This window comes from Eriocheir sinensis, chromosome 22 (assembly GCF_024679095.1).
Source record: "Eriocheir sinensis breed Jianghai 21 chromosome 22, ASM2467909v1, whole genome shotgun sequence".
Taxonomy (NCBI): Eukaryota; Metazoa; Arthropoda; class Malacostraca; order Decapoda; family Varunidae; genus Eriocheir; species Eriocheir sinensis.
In genome coordinates, this window is record NC_066530.1 from 10,456,056 (window position 1) to 10,474,627 (window position 18,572).

The 18,572-nt window shown below is 42.7% G+C and overlaps 2 protein-coding genes across 7 annotated transcripts in view; one reads left to right on the forward strand and one right to left on the reverse strand.

The window, feature by feature from the left end:
• Positions 1-2,634: 2,634 nt before the first annotated feature.
• Positions 2,635-5,794, reverse strand: LOC127002295 (uncharacterized). Its single transcript, XM_050868108.1, has 3 exons — positions 5,768-5,794; positions 4,410-4,447; positions 2,635-3,115 (listed from the first exon to the last, which is right to left on the reverse strand). The coding sequence occupies exons 1-3, from the start codon at positions 5,792-5,794 to the stop codon at positions 2,635-2,637; spliced, it is 546 nt and encodes a 181-aa protein (XP_050724065.1).
• A 1,912-nt stretch (positions 5,795-7,706) lies between these two features.
• Positions 7,707-18,572, forward strand: part of LOC127002025 (unconventional myosin-Va-like) — a 155,004-nt gene continuing 144,138 nt past the window's right edge. For 5 of the 6 annotated variants that reach the window (XM_050867348.1, XM_050867349.1, XM_050867351.1 and 2 more), the window contains exon 1: positions 7,707-7,911. In XM_050867348.1, coding sequence (XP_050723305.1) covers positions 7,885-7,911 — 27 coding nt within the window. In that variant the 5' untranslated portion in view covers positions 7,707-7,884. The remainder of the gene's footprint in view (positions 7,912-18,572) is intronic. The other variant, XM_050867353.1, reaches the window with a different exon arrangement.

An 18,572-nucleotide genomic window follows, 5' to 3' on the forward strand; every position in this document is an offset into this window, starting at 1 on the left:
ACCATTACTGAGACTCCGATAATAAATGGCAGATATTTTGTCGATACCAATACTATTCCAATAAATTTTGGTAATTTTATCGATACCATTATACTGATAATTAATGGCCGATATTTTGTCGATACAAATACCGATACTCCGCTAATAATGGCCGATATTTTGTCAATACCAATACGGGTACTGATACTTTTTATTTTTATTACAAATCTGCAAGATTATACAACTATAGAATTACTTGTATTTTCAAATAAGAAACAAGAAAGTTTGAGAAGAACGATAATTGGATGGTCTTAATTGTTGATAGTGAAAAAAAAAGGAAATACATGGAGTCGAAATTGAGCGGTGATGGTTCGGCCACTTTGAAAAAAATATATATATCTTCAGAGAAAAAGTTCAAGCTGCAGTGTCATTTTGTTGATTTCCAAATGTTCCTTCATCATTTGGGTCTCTAATTTTTAATAGCCCACTCGTAGCTATTTCCAGTTTTCAGTAGGTGATGAAACACAAGAGCTCGTACATGTTATAAAACGTATGAATATGGGCACCTCAGATTCACTGTTTGAAAAGCCTCTCGTAGAAGTTGATGGGATATCCTTTAAATTCTTGTTCTTTTGAGCTGTTCCGCTTTGTATCTCCACCCGAAATTGACCTCTTTTGGCCACTCTTTACTTTTGTCTATTATGGGAGCGGTGAGTAGCGGGCTTTTTTTTTTTTATCTACACTCTTTTTGTTGCCTTTGAGCCGTCTCCTTTGTTGTAAATAATAATAATAATAATAATAATTCTTGTCCTTCTTTTTCTTTTGAACTGTTGCGCTTTGTATCGCTTCTTAGGTCCTCCTTAATTGGTACTTCTTTACGCTTCTGTCCTTCACTATAGGCACTCTTATATATAGTTTACTTCACTGTTCACACTTACATGCTTCACGTACACTCTGCCCTGGGCTCTGTTTGTCTGCGCACTTTGCTAGCTTCCACTGACTTTAGCTTATCAATTTTTTTCTATTTTGTTTTCTTCACTTTAGTCTACTGCATGTGGTCTCTCCTTTTTGCTTTTGTTTGTTTCCATCGACTGTTCTTTGATGCTATATATTGATAGTTTTACACGACTTCTGCACCATGAACGGAAAAAACACCAATGGAAACCCGGGTAATCTTTGCGGCCTGCATGTTAACCGTCCGAACCCCATATCCCCGGACGTGTTACCCAACACAATTTAAATATAACAAGTTTGATTAGGTAATAAACAAGAAGTGATCGATTTCAAGACATTTGTGTACGTACAAAAGTATCATCTTTATATTTATAAGAAAAGAATAAAACAAGGAAAAAGAAATCTCCAGAATAACTGAATTATGGCTCCCTCTTCCTTCACAATATCTGAATATATAATCAACCAACTCATTACAACACATATTTATCGTTCAAACTGAAATTAAATTAATGAAAATAATGAAAAATTAAATGTCAGAATCATCACGACTCTATAAAATAATAATATAATAAATGGCAGTTCACGCACGCACGACCCAGCACGAGACGTATAGGACAGCAGTATTCGTGTCTTACGGCAATACTCTCGCCGACCATCGCTGCTTCACCATAATAATGCACAGCCCGCTACTTGCCATATTCCTGAAGTGAGAGCTTAACGATACACCCTGAATATATATTAGGCTACAAAGCCGCTACATAGTTGGTGCAAAAAAAAAAAAAAAAAAAAAAAAAAAAAAAAATGGGCCACGTTTTGCACACTGACTGACACAAGACCTTAGTCCAACATGCACGTTTTACAGTAAATGCGACGTCCGGACCATCCCACTGTACGAGTCATCACCGCTCTCCCCTGCCTGATTAATTTTTTTTTTTTTTTTTTTTTTTTTTACATTGCAGCCTATTGCGCCGGTAGGCTTCTTCCCGGTGGATCCTGATGGTCGGTCCAAGGCTTCTTTCCGGTAGGTCCTGATGGTCGGCCCAGCCCGTTCTGGCGCAGGCGAGTGTTTATAGTGGCGCCATCTTGCATTGGCTCATGCTGCCCTCCCAGAGCTCATCTTTGATCCTAGAATCTAGAGTCCGGGTTGATAGGTGGTCTTCTGGACAGCATGTGGGTAGTTTTAAGCCACTCGGCAGCGGCTGAAAAATCCCAGCTTGGTGGTACCGGGCGGGGATTGAACTCGCGTCCTCCTGAACACGAGGCCGTTACTTTGACGACTCAGCCACCGCCTCCCCACCTGATGTTTTATTGTTGTAAAGGTACACAATGAAGGAGAAGGGAGAAACATGCTGTCCATATAGCTATACGCATGGTGTGATTGTACAACTATTGATATATCCGTAAGTAGCACCATGGAATTAAACAGGTACAATATGGTAGGGGACAAGTGATATTACAAGCTTGACGTCTCATCCTAACTAATTATGACTTTAGGTGGTTTGTGTTCCCAGGGTTTATATGGGGCCTTGAATGCTGATCGAGTGGGTAGCCTATAGTTTTAGGTGGTGCAAATGATTTCCCCAAAGATGAGATTATGGATAAAAATCTGCTGTAGCCTACATATCATTATAGCATTTATGTATTGAAATTCAAAATTCCAATCAATTGTGAAGAGGTCATTAATTCATTTAGAAATTGTCTTCAGCCAGAAAAGGTGGTGTGAGTGTGGCTGGCACCGGGGCGGGGCAGTGCCTGGGGTGGTGTTAGTGTGGCTGACACCGTGGCGGGGCAGTGCCTGGGGTGGTGTGAGTGTGGCTGGCACCGTGGCGGGGCAGTGCCTGGGGTGGTGTGAGTGTGGCTGGCACCGTGGCGGGGCAGTGCCTGGGGTGGTGTGAGTGTGGCTGGCACCGTGGCAGGGCAGTGCCTGGGGTGGTGTGAGTGTGGCTGGCACCGTGGTGGGGCAGTGCCTGGGGTGGTGTGAGTGTGGCTGGCACCGTGGTGGGGCAGTGCCTGGGGTGGTGTGAGTGTGGCTGGCACCGTGGCGGGGCAGTGCCTGGGGTGGTGTGAGTGTGGCTGGCACCGTGGCGGGGCAGTGCCTGGGGTGGTGTGAGTGTGGCTGGCACCGTGGCGGGGCAGTGCCTGGGGTGGTGTGAGTGTGGCTGGCACCGTGGTGGGGCAGTGCCTGGGGTGGTGTGAGTGTGGCTGGCACCGTGGCGGGGCAGCGCCTATATATATATATATTTATATATATATATATATATATATATATATATATATATATATATATATATATATATATATATATATATATATATATATATATATTTCAACTGGAAACTTCATATCTCATCTCTTACTAAATCAGCTTCCTCGAGGCTGGGCGTTCTGTACCGTCTCCGCCAGTTCTTCTCCCTCACACAGTTGCTGTTTACAGGGGCCTTGTCCGCCCTCGTATGGAGTATGCATCTCATGTGTGGGGGGGCTCCACCAATCTTCTGGACAGAGTGGAGGCAAAGGCTCTTCGTCTCATCAGCTCTCCTCCTCATACTGATAGTCTTCTACCTCTTAAATTCCGCCGCAATGTTGCCTCTCTTTCTATCTTCTATCGATATTTCCACGCTGACTGCTCTTCTGAACTTGCTAACTGCATGCCTCCCCCTCCCGGCCCCGCTGCACTCGACTTTCTACTCATGCTCATCCCTATACTGTCCAAACCCCTTATGCAAGAGTTAACCAGCATCTTCACTCTTTCATCCCTCACGCTGGTAAACTCTGGAACAATCTTCCTTCATCTGTATTTCCTCCTGCCTACGACTTGAACTCTTTCAAGAGGAGGGTATCAGGACACCTCTCCTCCCGAAACTGACTTATCTTTCGGCCACCTCTTTGGATTATTTTTAGGAGCAGCGAGTAGCGGGCTTTTTTTTTTTACTAATGTTTACTTTTTTGTGCCCTTGAGCTGTCTCCTTTGCTTTAAAAAAAAAAAAAAAAAAAAAAAATATATATATATATATATATATATATATATATATATATATATATATATATATATATAGTTATAGTTATAGTTATAGTTATAGTTATGGGCGATACCTGTAATTTTAGTTCGATACAATATATAGCTACCAAGTAGGCTACTTAATTTTCACTTTGGTATCGGTCGAGTATCGATACCGATATTTGTGGACCGGTTCTTTTGAATACTTTGCTAAGCTAAAAGATAAAATAAATTAATAAACGAGTTAACCTTAATGTGTTGATAAGTATTTTGTGTAAGCTAAAAAAAGATAAAAACAGAGCTCCATGAATAAAAATAAAGGATGTGTTCTTAAAAAAAAAGAACATTTTAACAAATTTTAATCTCTTAAAAATAGAAAACTTACTTGTGAAAAAATATCATTACTACTTGCAAATGATGAAAAAGTAAAGAAATCAGCAAACCTGGGCACTTCGCACCTCGGGCCGGACCTCCGCACCTGCGGGCCGCCAGACGAGGTGCGGAAGCCCGGAAGTGCTGAAAGTGTTCAAAGGTGCGGAAGTAACAGGTGCGGACAGGCGAAATTTTGGTCCAGACTTCCGCACCTGAGATTTTCAAAGATAAAAAAAACGAAGACGACAAACAGTCCGCGGCATTACTTTCGCGCGTCAGAATCTTTTGACTTTTAGTGATTCACTGCGATTGTTTTAGTGTTTATTGTTTACAAATAAACATGGACAGATGCGTGAAAAGAGGTGATAGCGACAGGAGCAGGAGTGTGTCTGGGGATAGCAGCGTCAATAGCGTGAGCTACAAAACCAGCACGCCTGCACCGCCAGCCTCCAGAACCCCTACGCCGTCAGATTGATTTGATGATTAGTTGAAGGTAAATATATATTTCTATATATATATAATATATATATATATATATATATATATATATATATATATATATATATATATATATATATATATATATATATATATATATATATATATATATATATATATATATATATATATATATATATAAATATATATATATATATATATATATATCTATGTGTGTATGAAGCTGATGTATTATTGCCTTGTACTATTTTGTTTTATTTTTGAGGTGCGGACTAGTTTTTTTCAGGCGCGCTTTAATAGTTTTGGATACAGTAGTGGAGCCTGCGGAGGTGCGGAGGTCCGGTAGCGGACTGAGCGAAAAAAAAATTAGGCGCGGAAGTACAGGTGCGGACAACCTGCGTCCAAGGTGCGGATCGAGGAGCGGTAGCGGACAACCCCAAATCCAGTAACGCGCCCAGCTCTGGAAATCAGCTATTTCAGTTTCAAATAACTGAGAACATCACATCAACATTCTCACGTCAGACTGCTGCGCCTGTCACTTATATAGATACACTAGCTGTGGATATTGATTGATTGATAGTTTATTGTTGCAGGTCTATATACAACAAAGGAGAAGGGAGGAACATGCCGTCCCAACCCCCAGGCAGTACATATGGTGTAATTGTACAACTTAGCCTATAGTATAGTAGTAATTCAATGGAGGTGGCACCATGAAACGAAAAAGGCACAATGGTAAGAATCAAGTGCTAAAAAAAAAAAAAAGCCTTGATGATATAAGCACACACCACTTAACAGCCGCTCACAGGGTCACTGAGGGTGCTACATGTAACATTTCCCAGGCACTTTTTGGCACACTTATTGCGCCTCGAACGACTCCTCTTGGCTCCTGCAGCCTTCTACCAATCCAAAGGGTCTCCAGTGATATAATTAGCTCTTCTCTGAATATCTCCTGATATCTTCATGGACTTGCAAGTGTTGTAGAAGAGCGTGCTTTTTGTAACTCACCTGGTCACTCACCTGGTTGGCTACCATGTTCCAGTTAGACATACAACTCGAGGGAGATATGCTAATAGTATATTAAGGTAGCCCACAACTTGCTGGCACGCCAGCCACTCAACTATATAGTTATGTCCATAGCAACAAGTGCAAGAGAAGTGGCTGAGTTTTGTGCCATATGCACAAAAGAAAACAGCTGGGAAAAATGTCAGAGTAGAGTTAAATTTCAGTCAACATATTCAAAAAGAGTTTGTCCCAACTGGACATGGAGATGCTTTGTAAAAGATGTGATAGAATCACAGCCAACAGCTGCATCAGACAAAGAGTTCCAGAGATCGATACATCTGATACTGAAAAATCTGCGTCTACATTCCAGTGATGTGTGAGGTTTAGTTAGCTTGAGTCTGTGACCTCTGGTGTGTGTTACTGAAGAGAGGCAAAAAAGATCTTGGGGAGTTATTGAGGATTGACTGTGGAAAATTTTCCAGCATTTGATGAGATAGCTGTAATTAATCTACCCTGGACGGAATAAAGGTTCAGAGTTTGTAGACGGTCTGCATAGGTAAGATCAGTCATTCCAGTGATTTGTTTGGTCCATCTTCGTTGTGTAGATTCTAGGAGTCTTAGGTCACTCAGGTACCCTGTATTCCATACAGTAGAGCCAAATTCCAACAGAGGTCTGACGTGGGTTATAAACAGGGTGATCATAAAGTCCTTGTCTCGACAGAGTGTAGATTTTAGTAAATTGTTTGCCAGGCCCGCTGCTTTCTTTACAGTTATTGATATGTGGGAGTGGAACTTCAGTGAGCTATCAACTGCTATACCCAAGTCTTTATGTGTGGTCTCAATAGAAAGGTCAGTGTTGTCCATGTGGTAATGCTGCAAAGGACCCGCAATGGTCCTTTCTGTTGAGCCTCTCTGACAACGTAGCACGGCACACTTGTCCAAATTAAAACGCAGACCCCAAGAGTCAGCAACTTTGAACACCATGTCGATGTCGTTTTGACAGATACTAGTGTCTTCGGCTAAAGAGGAACTGTAGTCACTGCGTAGTTTGAGATAGATTTTCATGTCATCAGCGAAGAATTTGCATTTAGACTGAATGTATGATGGCAAGAAGTTAATATACACCAGGAACAAGAGGTTGCCCAGGACTGAGCCCTGGGGCACTCCGCTGAGTACATCCTTGAAAAAGCTGGTACTACATCCTGAAACTGAGACTTGTATGGTGCGGCCTAATAGAAAATCTGAGATCCATGACAGCAGGGGGCCGTGAACTCCCAGTAGTCTCAGTTTGTCTATGAGAAGAGTATGGTTGACAACATCGAAGGCCTTACTAAGATCAAAGAGCACAACATCAACTATGTATCCTACATCCAGCCATGAAGTGACATCATTATACACGAGTAGCAGCTGGTCGTCTACTGTTCTGCCTTGTCGGAATCCGTACTGGTCAGTTGAAAAAATACCATTGGAGTCGAGAAAGTTGTTCTCTTGCAGTGTCAAGTAATGCCCCCACAAATACATTTGGTATGAGTTCTTGAGCTTAAATTTCGGTAGACTTGTTGAAACCGAAGCTTCTGAACTCTCCATGCACTGTTGTACTATATGTAGCTGTCTTCTGCATTTTTAATCCATAAGCAAAAATGGTCCGAATATGCTTAAGTACTCATAGTACTCGATAATATACCTAGTACATGACTGGTTGATTGATAGTTTATTGTCGTACATATACATGCACAGCCGACCCTTACACGGGCAGCAGCGGACTGCCTATTAGTGAATGGTATCGATACCTACAAGTGCATGGCTGGTATCGGAAGAATCAATACTTTGGGTATCGATACGCCCACCACTAGCCTAGGTGGTGTGGCTGGGGCTGGCACCGTGGCGGGGCAGTGCCTGGGCCGGGTGGCTGGCACCGTGGCGGGGCGGGCAGTGCCTGGTGTGGCCGGCAGGGCGGCGCTGGCAGCGAGGTGTTGTCACCGAGCTGTCAGAGGCGCCGAGCCAGTGTGGTATCGACCTGTGTGCGTGTGTGTGTGAGTGTGTGTGGTGTCAGTGCCAGTGCCTCCCCCAGGACACCCTAACGCCTCCTTCATGGCCTGAGGGGTGGACGGAGTGCCAACATGTCTGTGCGGGAGCTGTACGTAAAGGTGAGTGCCCCGCAGCCACACCGTCCCCTGCCACACTCCCCCACCCTGACGCAATACTCAGGGATGTTATATCTTCGTTTTATTACCATTTTATCATTTATTTTCCCCCGGGGGTGAGGAAACCGGGGGTGAAGGGCGTGGGTGTACCTGTTGGGGTGTTGGTGTGGGTGGGCAGGTGTGGGCGGGCAGGTGACAGCCAGCCTGCAGGTGTCACGTAGGTGTTGCAGGTCACGGCTGTTCACACGGGACATGGGACTGGAAATGTGTACTCTTGGGAGCTTCAGGGGACTGGAAATGGGTTAAAATGAGGGCGTTCTGTGTGTGGGTGTACTTTTAGGAGTGTAGGTGGGCAGGGCAGGTGTCACGCAGGTGTTCTGGGTCATGTATTTTATTCATAGGTACTCAAGATGTTTTTTCAGGTCAGGGTTCACTAAAGGTTCCTCCCTATTGCACTCTTCTACCCTTGGCATGCTCGTGGAGTGGCTGAAAAATTGATTGATGTTTATTTGGGTTGGTGTCATTTGCGGGATCAGGTCAGTTCAGTTGGATGTCAAAAGCAGGTGTTTTAGGTCACTTATTGAATTCATAGGTACTCAAGATGTTTTTAAAGGTGAGGGTTCTCTTAAAAGTTTCTCTCAGTAAATCTTAAGAATAGCGGCTCCTGGGTGCGCATTTAGGGCACGATGTGGTGGTAATTACAACATTTCTAGCATGTATGACGGGGTTTTGACAAGCGGACAGGTGTGTTTATGTCACAAGGGGTGTATTTTTCTATGCTGGCCTCACGATTTCTTTTAAGTCGATGGGCGATGAGACTGCGAGCTCCGGGGTGAAGAAAGGGAAGAGCCCGCACAGAAAAATACACCCCTTGTGACATAAACACATCTGTCCGCTTGTCAAAACCCTGTTGTACGTGCTAGAAATGTTGTAAATACCACCACACCGTGCCCTTAATGCGCATCCGCTAGGAGCCGCTATTCTTAAGATACTATGGGTACTGTGGGAGGTTTTATATAGTTTTACACCCGTTGCATTGCGGAATTTAACACCATTTTTTCTGACCTATCTTGTAATACTCATCTTTGTTTATGACCATTTCCTGCAGGAAAGATTGAATGGGGGGTTGAGGAGGTCAAGGGCCACCCTGGTAGGAGGTGGTAATAGGTTAGCATAAGAAATACATAATAGGTTAGAATAAGGGGGGTGAGGGTTGATGAAGCCCACACTGTTAGTAGGTGATGTTAGGTTTGGTTGCATGTTTAATTATTTTTCATCAATTCTTGTGATATGCTGTGTGGTGCGATGTCGATATGGTCGAGGTGGCGGCTCAACTCTGGTAGCGGCAGAGTCCACCTTTCTCATGGTCCTTTGGGGGCTTTTATGATTATTTATGTTGTGAGGATCAAACTTATTTCCACTGAGTTAAGATTTGTTTGGTATTAATTTGGGTCACTTTTGGGGGAAATTGCCAGTTTTGGGGAGGGAAAGAAATTTTGGACACTATTGATTTCTGCAGATTAATTAACCCAGTAGCTGTGGGGGTCATGTTCTATGTGCCCCAAGCGAGAATAATGAGAAAAAATTATTACTCACGCAAACCATTTCATAATATACATCAACGCTTTTGTGATCAGTTTATGCATCATTTGTTTTGGGGGGTTTATATCATGACAAAAATTTGGCCCGTCGCTGCTGCACGGTAAAGCCACAAATTTGGTCCGGTGCTGGTACCAGGTTAAAACACGTCAGAACTTACCAGAAATGTAAACTGCTTCCATCTCTCATTTCTTAGTATTGTGAGGATGGAGCTTTTCTTTGTAGGTAGTGAGTTATGATGTGTTTGCTGTTAATTTGCATTAATTTTTTTGCAGAAATCATTAGTTTTAAGGAGGAGTGTTTAGTCCAGGAGATATCGGTTCATACATTTACTGATGTCTGACCAAAGATATTCCCTGTATTCTTATCAAACTCCCCAATAGGCTGTTACTAATCCATTGAGGTTTTTGTAGGGTCGGAGGTCACTTCAACCCTTCTCTAGGGGAAAAATGTCAGCACAGTGTTTAGTTCAGGAGATATCGGTGAGCTAGACAGTCACCATACAAAAAACGGTCAGGGTCGGGGAAAAGTACCTGGCAAATTGCATATGTATAATGTTGAGTGAATTTAGTACTAGCACTGAAAAAAAAAGTGTTTTAAGCTGCACAGTATAATGTTGAATAAATTTAGTACAACCATTGAAAAAAAAAAGTCTGGGGTAGGGGAAAAATACTTAGAAATTTGCATAAATATTGAATAAGTTTAGGACAATCACACAAAAAGTCTGAGGTCAGGGAAAAAATACCTGATAAGTCGCATTCAATGTTAAGTAAATTTACCTTAAAAGACAAAGTCATGAAGTGCATGGGAGAGGGAGACATCTAGATATTGTATGCATTATGTATACTCTTATATATTAAATGTCTGATATCTAGGGTTCCCACATGTTCCTTAAAATACACATTCATTCTGTACCGGAGAGTGAGATGTTGTGTTCCGTTTTAAACCAATACGCAATGCCATTTGTTCCGTATTTGACTGTCTGAATGGTCAAGCAGATAAAATTCAGTATTTTAAACTTACCTCCCCCCTTCCTCCTGCCTCCACTAGCAGCGGGCAGCGGCTGTCAGTCATGGCAGGCTAGAAAAATTTTAGGGTAGCCACACGTTCTTCAACCATTTCAATATGGTGACGCCGACGTCGGCATCACAGTATGGAAAGGGTTAACTCTTTCAGTACGTGATGCAGACATCAGCGTCACAGTATGGAAAGGGTTAAAATATGGATTCATTTCGTATCGGAGGGTGAGGGGAAGGTTGCATTTCATACTTTTCTGAGTTCAAGGTGGCAACCCTACTGATATCTGACCCTGAACCTAGTTATCTACTTATTTTATTTATTTATTTATTAAGTCTGATCCCAAAAATGAGAGATGAACTTTAAACAAAGAAGAAGAATTTTTTTTTTTGGGGTGGTTGTACAGTCTGCAAAAAAAGTATCGAACACCCATGAGTCGATTGAATAGAGCATGAGTGAAATCTACAGACATGGCGTTGTGTCGGTTTGGTGGGGCTATCCATCGGCTCCCACCTAACCAACACAGCACCGTGTCTGTTGATTTCGCTCAAGTTCTATTCAATCAACTCATGGGTGTTCAATACTTTTTTTGCTGACTGTACAGCCACCACAAAAATAAATAAATAAATCTTCTTTGTTTATAGTTCATCTCTCATTTTTGGGGTCAGACTTCATAAATAAATAAAATAAATAGATAAATAAATAGGCTCAGAGTCAGATATCAGCAGTGTTGCCACCTTGAGCTTGGAAAAATAGGGAACACAACATCTCACTCTCCCGTATTTAATGTTTTTTCTGCTGACTGAACATTCACTGACTCCTGACCAAAGTTATTTCCGTGCTCTTATCACACTCGACACCGCCAGCAAGCCAGTCAAGCCATCCATGCTCATTGTGTCCTTATCAGCTGCTTAAAGGGAAGGATGGGACAAGAGATAACGGACTCACTCTTATGACCATGAACTCTTCTTTACACCTCTATTTTATTTATATAGAGAGAGTAATTTCTTCAATGGATTCTTATGGAGTCAGTCGTGGGTGATGTAGCCAGGAGCTCCTCATTACACCTCTATTTTATTTATATAGTGACAGCAGTTTCTTCAGTGGGTTCTTATGGAGTCAGTCGTGGGTGATGTGTGTGGCCAGGAACTACTCATTACACCTCTACTTTATTTATATAGAGACAGTAATTTTTTCAGTGGGTTCTTATGAAGTCAGTCGTGGGTGATGTGTAGCCAGGAACTCTTCATTACACCTCTACTTTATTTATATAGAGACAGTAGCTTCTTCAATGGATTCTTATGGAGTCAGGGGTGGATTCATCATACCATTTACCGGACCTCTGTCTGGTAAGTCTCGCGGTATCTCCGCCCACCCGGTAAATCTGCATTCATCAACCACTTACCGCACCCGTGGTAAGGCCAAAAGTTACCGCGGCTCTGAGCACCCGTAACTGAGTTACCGCAGGCGTGGTAAGTGGGTAGACACTGCCGCGGCTCATGTTTGGAGGTGATTTTGAGCCTATGTATATTTTTACCTCATGACGTGCCCTACACCATCAGGAGCAGAAAAGCATGCAGATTTAGGATCTGGGCTTATAGAAGTGATATGACGAAAACCAGCTGAGTACGAAGAAGTTGAAGAGAAATAAATGCAAGAAAATGTGTACTCCCTATTCATTACACTCTGATTTTCGTATGTGTATTTACACATTATTGTTACAATTTTATGCTAGTGTGATGCAGAATTTTCTCAGGAAGATGATGGTGGTCTCCATTTTTCTCACAAATGAATGTTGGGGTCAGGAAACGGGGTGGGAGTGAGGTGTGTGAAGTCGTCGGTTTGGGATGAACTGGGCAGACCCGTGCACGGCCTCAGGCCGGCTTCACTTGCAGGCCGCACTCTATAGTATGTAAGTCTGTGGAACTGTCCACCCACATGACTTTTCCCTACTTGTTAAAACACTGCAGAGGGAATAATGTTCTGTCTGTGACAGTCACCTCCCGTCTCAAGTCTCCAATATTCTTGCTGTGGAGTTTAACGTCGTAGAATTTTGCTCTGACCTCCTCCACACTACTCACGAAGCCACTCGATCACGCCATTCACCTCAGCAGCCACAGCCTTCCACGCCCACACCCATTGCTTGGCTGCACCAGTGAGGCATGTTGACAATGGCCCCCCTAGACAATTTTGGTTGTGAGGGGTGGTTATGGGCAAACACTAGAATAATACCCAATCTTGTGGTAGCGAGGCACGCAGCTGGTGTTAGCGACAGAAAACTATGAAGGTAACATACAAAAATCAGAATATAGGCAACATAAGCGAGTATATTTTTATTTAAAAAATAAATATACAAGTAACGTGCATTCATTCGTAAAAAACGCATCTAATTAAGGGATTACCACGCTAATTATTTGTTTTAAGGCAGTATTTACGCCTGTACAATACACATGTCTTGATTTTGAAGTCTGTGTATTAGTAAACAAACAACACGTGAAAGCTGAAATACAGCATCAAAGGTCGCACGTGATTGGCTATCCAGCCCAACCAATCGTTGCTAGGGTGCGAGTTACCGGAGCGTTACAATACCGTTGATGAATGCTGTGTTTGAAAGTTGCCGCAGCTCTGGTAGCGCTCCGGTAAATGTGAGAGATACCGGAGGCATGGCTGGTAAGATTGATGAATCCGGGCCTCAGTCGTGTGTGTGTGTGTGTGTGTGTGTGTGTGTAGCCAGGAACTCCTCAATACACCTCTACTTTATATAGTATATAGAGACAGTAGTTTCTTCATTGGATTCTTATGGAGTCAGTCATGAGTGGTGTGTGGGTGACCTTCTCTTTACACCTTTTATATTTAGGGACATTTTAGGGAAAGTTACAATAGGTTTCTCCTCTTTACACCTCCATTTTATATATTTATTGACAGTTTAGGGAAGGTTTATTGAGGTTTCTTCAGTGGGTGCTTATGGGATCAGTCATGGGTGGTGTGTGGGGTCAGGAACTTGTCTTAACACCTCAATTGTATTTATTTATAGACAGTTTAGGGAAGGTTTATTTAGGTTTCTTCAGTGGGTGCTTATGGAGTCAGTCATGGGTGGTGTGTGAGTCTGTGAACTTGTCTTAACACCTCAATTGTATATATTTATTGACAGTTTAGGGAAGGTTCAATTAGGTTTCTTCAGTGGGTGCTTATGGGGTCAGTTGTGGGTGGTGTGTGAGGCCAGGAACTTGTCTTAACACCTCTGTTTTATTTATATATAGACAGTTTGGGGAAAGCTCAATTAAGTTTCTTCATTTGGTACAGATAGTTAGTTCTGGGTGGTGTGTGAGGCCTTGAACAACCCAGTCTGATGTTTTTCTCCCATAAATAAATTGAAGGACTTGAGTTATTTTCATCATATGGCATCACTCACTAGTATATGATTGGCTCACATTGGCACTGGGCTCACATATATAATCTTGCCCTTGACAGAATGTAATCTCACCATGTATTACCAACCCTATGTGATTTTTTTTTTTAGGGGGAGGGGCCTATAGAAAAATTGAAGGACGATATATTTTTATACTAAGGCATCATTCCCGGTATATGATTGGCTCACACCCATGTAATAACCTTGCTTCACCATATGTATTAGCGGGCTTTTTGTTTTAGCGGGCTTTTTTTAGCAGGCTTTTTTTTAGCAGGCTTTTTTATTGGGCTTTTTTCAGCAGGCTTTTTTCAGCGGGCTTTATTTTGAGCAGGCTTTTTTTCACATATTCTTTTTGTTGCCTTTGAATTGCTCTCAGTGCTGTAAAAAAAAAAAAAGAGAAAAAAAAGGTATATTTCAGTTGCTTTGTGTAGTGCCAGTAGGCTGTCATGTGGGGCTTGGTGGACGGCCCAGCTTATTAGTGCCGCTGAGGAATTAATTGAAGCGGCTGTTGTGACATGAGGCGTCTAGAACTAAGGAAGCATCCACGCCAAAAGTGAGCATCGAGATGATTACGCTTAACCCAGTAGCAGCGGGGATCATGTTTCTTAATGGTCCCCCCAAGCGGGAAAAATGAGAAAAAATCACCCCTCACACAAACCATTTCATAATATATATCCAAGCATTTGTGATCAGATTATGTATCATCTATTTTGGGGGGTTTATACCATGGCACAAATTTGGCCTGTCGCTGCTACACGGTTAACACATCCTCACCTTATTTTCATCACTTTGTTGCTTTGTTGCTCCTATCGAATCCTTTTCATAATAATTGTCAATGCTGCACTAAAAACTAAAGTCGTGCTACCCTCTTCATCACATCTTCATCTTATAGTTTCCCTTGTCCCTCTCCTTGCAATCTCCGAGGCCATTCTCTACCCACTCTACATTCAATCTCTGTCTGCTGTCAAACATATACACACATTTTTCTTTTTGGTTTTGTTTTCGTCAACTCAATTTTCTTCTTTTCAACTTTTTCTGTTCATGATTTTTGAGTGGCTCAGAACATGTCTCCATTAAAGCCATGTAATAATGCTGTCAGTGTACTGTTAAACCCGGTAGCTTCAGGGATCATGTTTTTTAAAGGCCCCCCTAAGCGAATTAATGTGAAAAAATCATCACTCCTGCAAACCATTTCACAATATTTATCAACTCATTTGTGATCAGTTTATGCATCACCTATTTTTTGGAGGGTTATATAATGGCAGAAATTTGGCCCGTCGCTGGTACACGGTAAAGCCACAAATTTGGCCCGTCGCTGGTACACGGTAAAGCCACAAATTTGGCCCGTCGCTGGTACACGGTAAAGCCACAAATTTGGCCCGTCGCTGGTACACGGTAAAGCCACAAATTTGGCCCGTCGCTGCTACACGGTAAAGCCACAAATTTGGCCCGTCGCTGGTACACGGTAAAGCCACAAATTTGGTCCATCGCTGCTACCGGGTTAATGTCACAAAAATTATCATGTGTACATTTTCTTTCCTTCATTTCAAGTTTTTTCTTCTCTAATTTTTCCTTCATTATTTTTGAGGGGCTCAGAATATGTCTCCATTGAAGCCATGTTATAATGCTATCAGTGTGCCATTCATCTATCACAGAAATTATTATGTGTACCTTTTGCTTTTCTTCAATTAAATTTTTGCTTTCATAATTTTTGAGTGGCTCGGAACATGTCTCCATTGAAGCCATGTTATAATGCTATCAGTGTGCCATTCATCTATCACAAAAATGATCACAAGTACCTTTTTCTTTCCCTCAATTCAAGTTTTTTCTTCTAATATCTCCTTCACAATTTTTAAGTGGCTTGGAACATGTTATCACTGAAGCCATGTTATAATGCTATCATTGTGCCATTCATCTATCACAAAAATTATCATGGGTACCTTTTTCTTTCCCTCAATTCAAGTTTTTTCTTCTAATATCTCCTTTACAATTTTTAAGTGGCTTGGAACATGTTATCACTGAAGCCGTGTTATAATGCTGTCAGTGTGCCATTCATCTATCACAAAAATTATCATGGGTACCTTTTTCTTTTCCTCATTTCAAGTTTTTTCTTCTCTAATTTTTCCTTCATGATTTTTGAGTGGCTCAGAACATGTCTCCCTCCACTGAATCCATGTTAAAATGCTGTCAGTCTGCCATTCATCTATCACAAAAATTATTATGTGTATACGTTTTGCTTTTCTTCAATTCAATTTTTTGTTCTCTAATTTTTCCTTTCATTATTTTTAAGTGGCTTGGAACATGTCTCCCTCCACTGAAGCCGTGCTATAATGCTGTCAGTCTGCCATTCATCTATCACAAAAATTATCATGTGTATCTTTTAGTAAGCATTCAGTCTTATTTGTTTATTTATTTTATTTTGTTCTTTCTTTATGGCTTGAACTACCCCTGGAAATGCCCCAAGCTCCCACAAAAGCCTTGATACATATGTGCGTGTGTTTTTAAGTTCATGGTACAGAGGAAGGGTCACACTACCACTTGGGCCATTGAAGTACCCCTGTAAATGCCCCAAACTCCTGCAAAAGCCTTGATACATATGTGTGAGTGTGTTTTTAGGTTCATGGTACAGAGAGAGGGTCACACTACCACCAGGGCCATTGAACTACTCCTGGAAATGCCCCAAGTTCCCACGAAAGGCTTGTTGAAAAGAGGGTCACACAACCACCAGGGCCATCGAACTACCCCCGGAAATGCCCCAAACTCCTGGAAAAGCCTTGTTAAATATGTGTGTTTTTAGGTTCATGGTACAGAGGAAGGGTCACACTACCACCAGGGCCATTGAACTACCCCTGGAAATGCCCCAAACTCCTGCAAAAGCCTTGTTAAATATGTGTGTTTTTAGGTTCATGGTACAGAGAGAGGGTCACACTACCACCAGGGCCATTGAACTACTCATGAAAATCCCCCAAAATCCCATGAAAGCCTTGTACAATATGTGTTCTTGGGCTCCGAAAGGTTTAAGAATACGGCCCCAGATGTCATATGTTTTGCTGAAAATCTTAACATGCAACGAGTGCGAGTCAGACCGTCAGGGAGTGAGTCAGAGGCTCCCGTGCTGGGCTTCCTTCCGGCAGTGCATGAATGAAGAGAGGCGATGGGAAGCCACACTGGGCCGAGGCGCCGCACCCAGAATGCACACGCCACTCGCCGCCTTCGAAGGGTCAGGCGCACTACATGATGAGTTAATGCATGTTGTTGTGAGTTTTGAAGCTTCACTCACTGATTTGTCTTTTATAGCAGACGTTTGTAGTGAATAACGCCTAGTTGGTGCGGTGCTTGAGGGGAGGAAACGAAGTATGAAAGAATAAGGATGAGAGGATGAAGAGAAATGAGAAAAGGAAGGAGAGAAGAGGTAAAACGTGGGGTAAGGAAAGAGAGAGAGAGACTGGATAAAAAAAGGGACATAAGAGAAGGGAGGGAACGATAGGGGAAAGAATGAGGATGAAAGGATACAGAGAAATGATGAAAGGGAAGAAGGGGAAGAAAGATGAACAGTAACGTAAGGAAGGAGTGGCATAAGGAAAGAAGGAGAGAGAGACTGGATAAAGAAGGGACATAAGAGAAGGGAAGGAACGATAGGGGATAGAATGAGGATGAAAGTATACAGAGAAAGGATGAAAGGAAAGAAGGAGAAGAAAGATTAACAGTAACGTAAGGAAGGTGAGGTATAAGGAAAGGAGGAGAGATTGACTGGATAAAAAAGGGACATAAGAGAAGGGAAGGAACGATAGGGGATAGAATAAGAAGGAAAGGACGCAGAGAAATGATGAAAGGAAAGAAGGAGAAGAAAGGTGAAAATAATGTAAGGAAGGAGAGGGAAGGAAAGGAAATGAGAGAGACTGAAGAAAGAAGGAACGTAGGAGGGAAGGAGAGATGGAAGAATAAGTATTAAAGAATGTAGAGAAATGAGGAAGGGAAGGGAAGAGAGAGAGAGAGAGAGAGAGAGAGAGAGAGAGAGAGAGAGAGAGAGAGAGAGAGAGACTTCAAATGTAAGTAATGTCGCTGCAAAGAGTTAAATACGCAATCCCCTCGCGATATATGAAGCGTACCGTACTCTCTCTCTCTCTCTCTCTCTCTCTCTCTCTCTGTGTGTGTAGACTGAGTTCGTGTGTATTTTCGTGTGTATGAAGCTTACCGTACACACACACACACACACACACACACACACTCTCTCTCTCTCTCTCTCTCTCTCTCTCTCTCTCTCTCTCTCTCTCTGTGTGTGGGGTGTGGTGGGGGTGGGGGTGGGGGGGGCTGTACACTGAGTTCGTGTGTATTTTCAGCGATATGTACAAAAAGTGTGTGTGTGTGTGTGCGCGACTTGAGTGAGAGAGACAGACAGCAGAATGCATGGCACTATGGCCCCCGTTTGTCCCTCATGATAATCGGCTCATGTCACACACAGTAGCCATATATCCACCGCCGCCGCCACCAGGAACAGCTACACAGCCTCGTGTCCCTGGCGAGTGTGGCGCGGCGCGTATCCCGGGGCGGGGCGAGGTGTGGTTTCTGCAGGAGGCGGGGATGGGGTTTCCTGCGGCCGCGCGGTAACTTGAGGCGTCCGGGCCATCGCGGGGAGAGC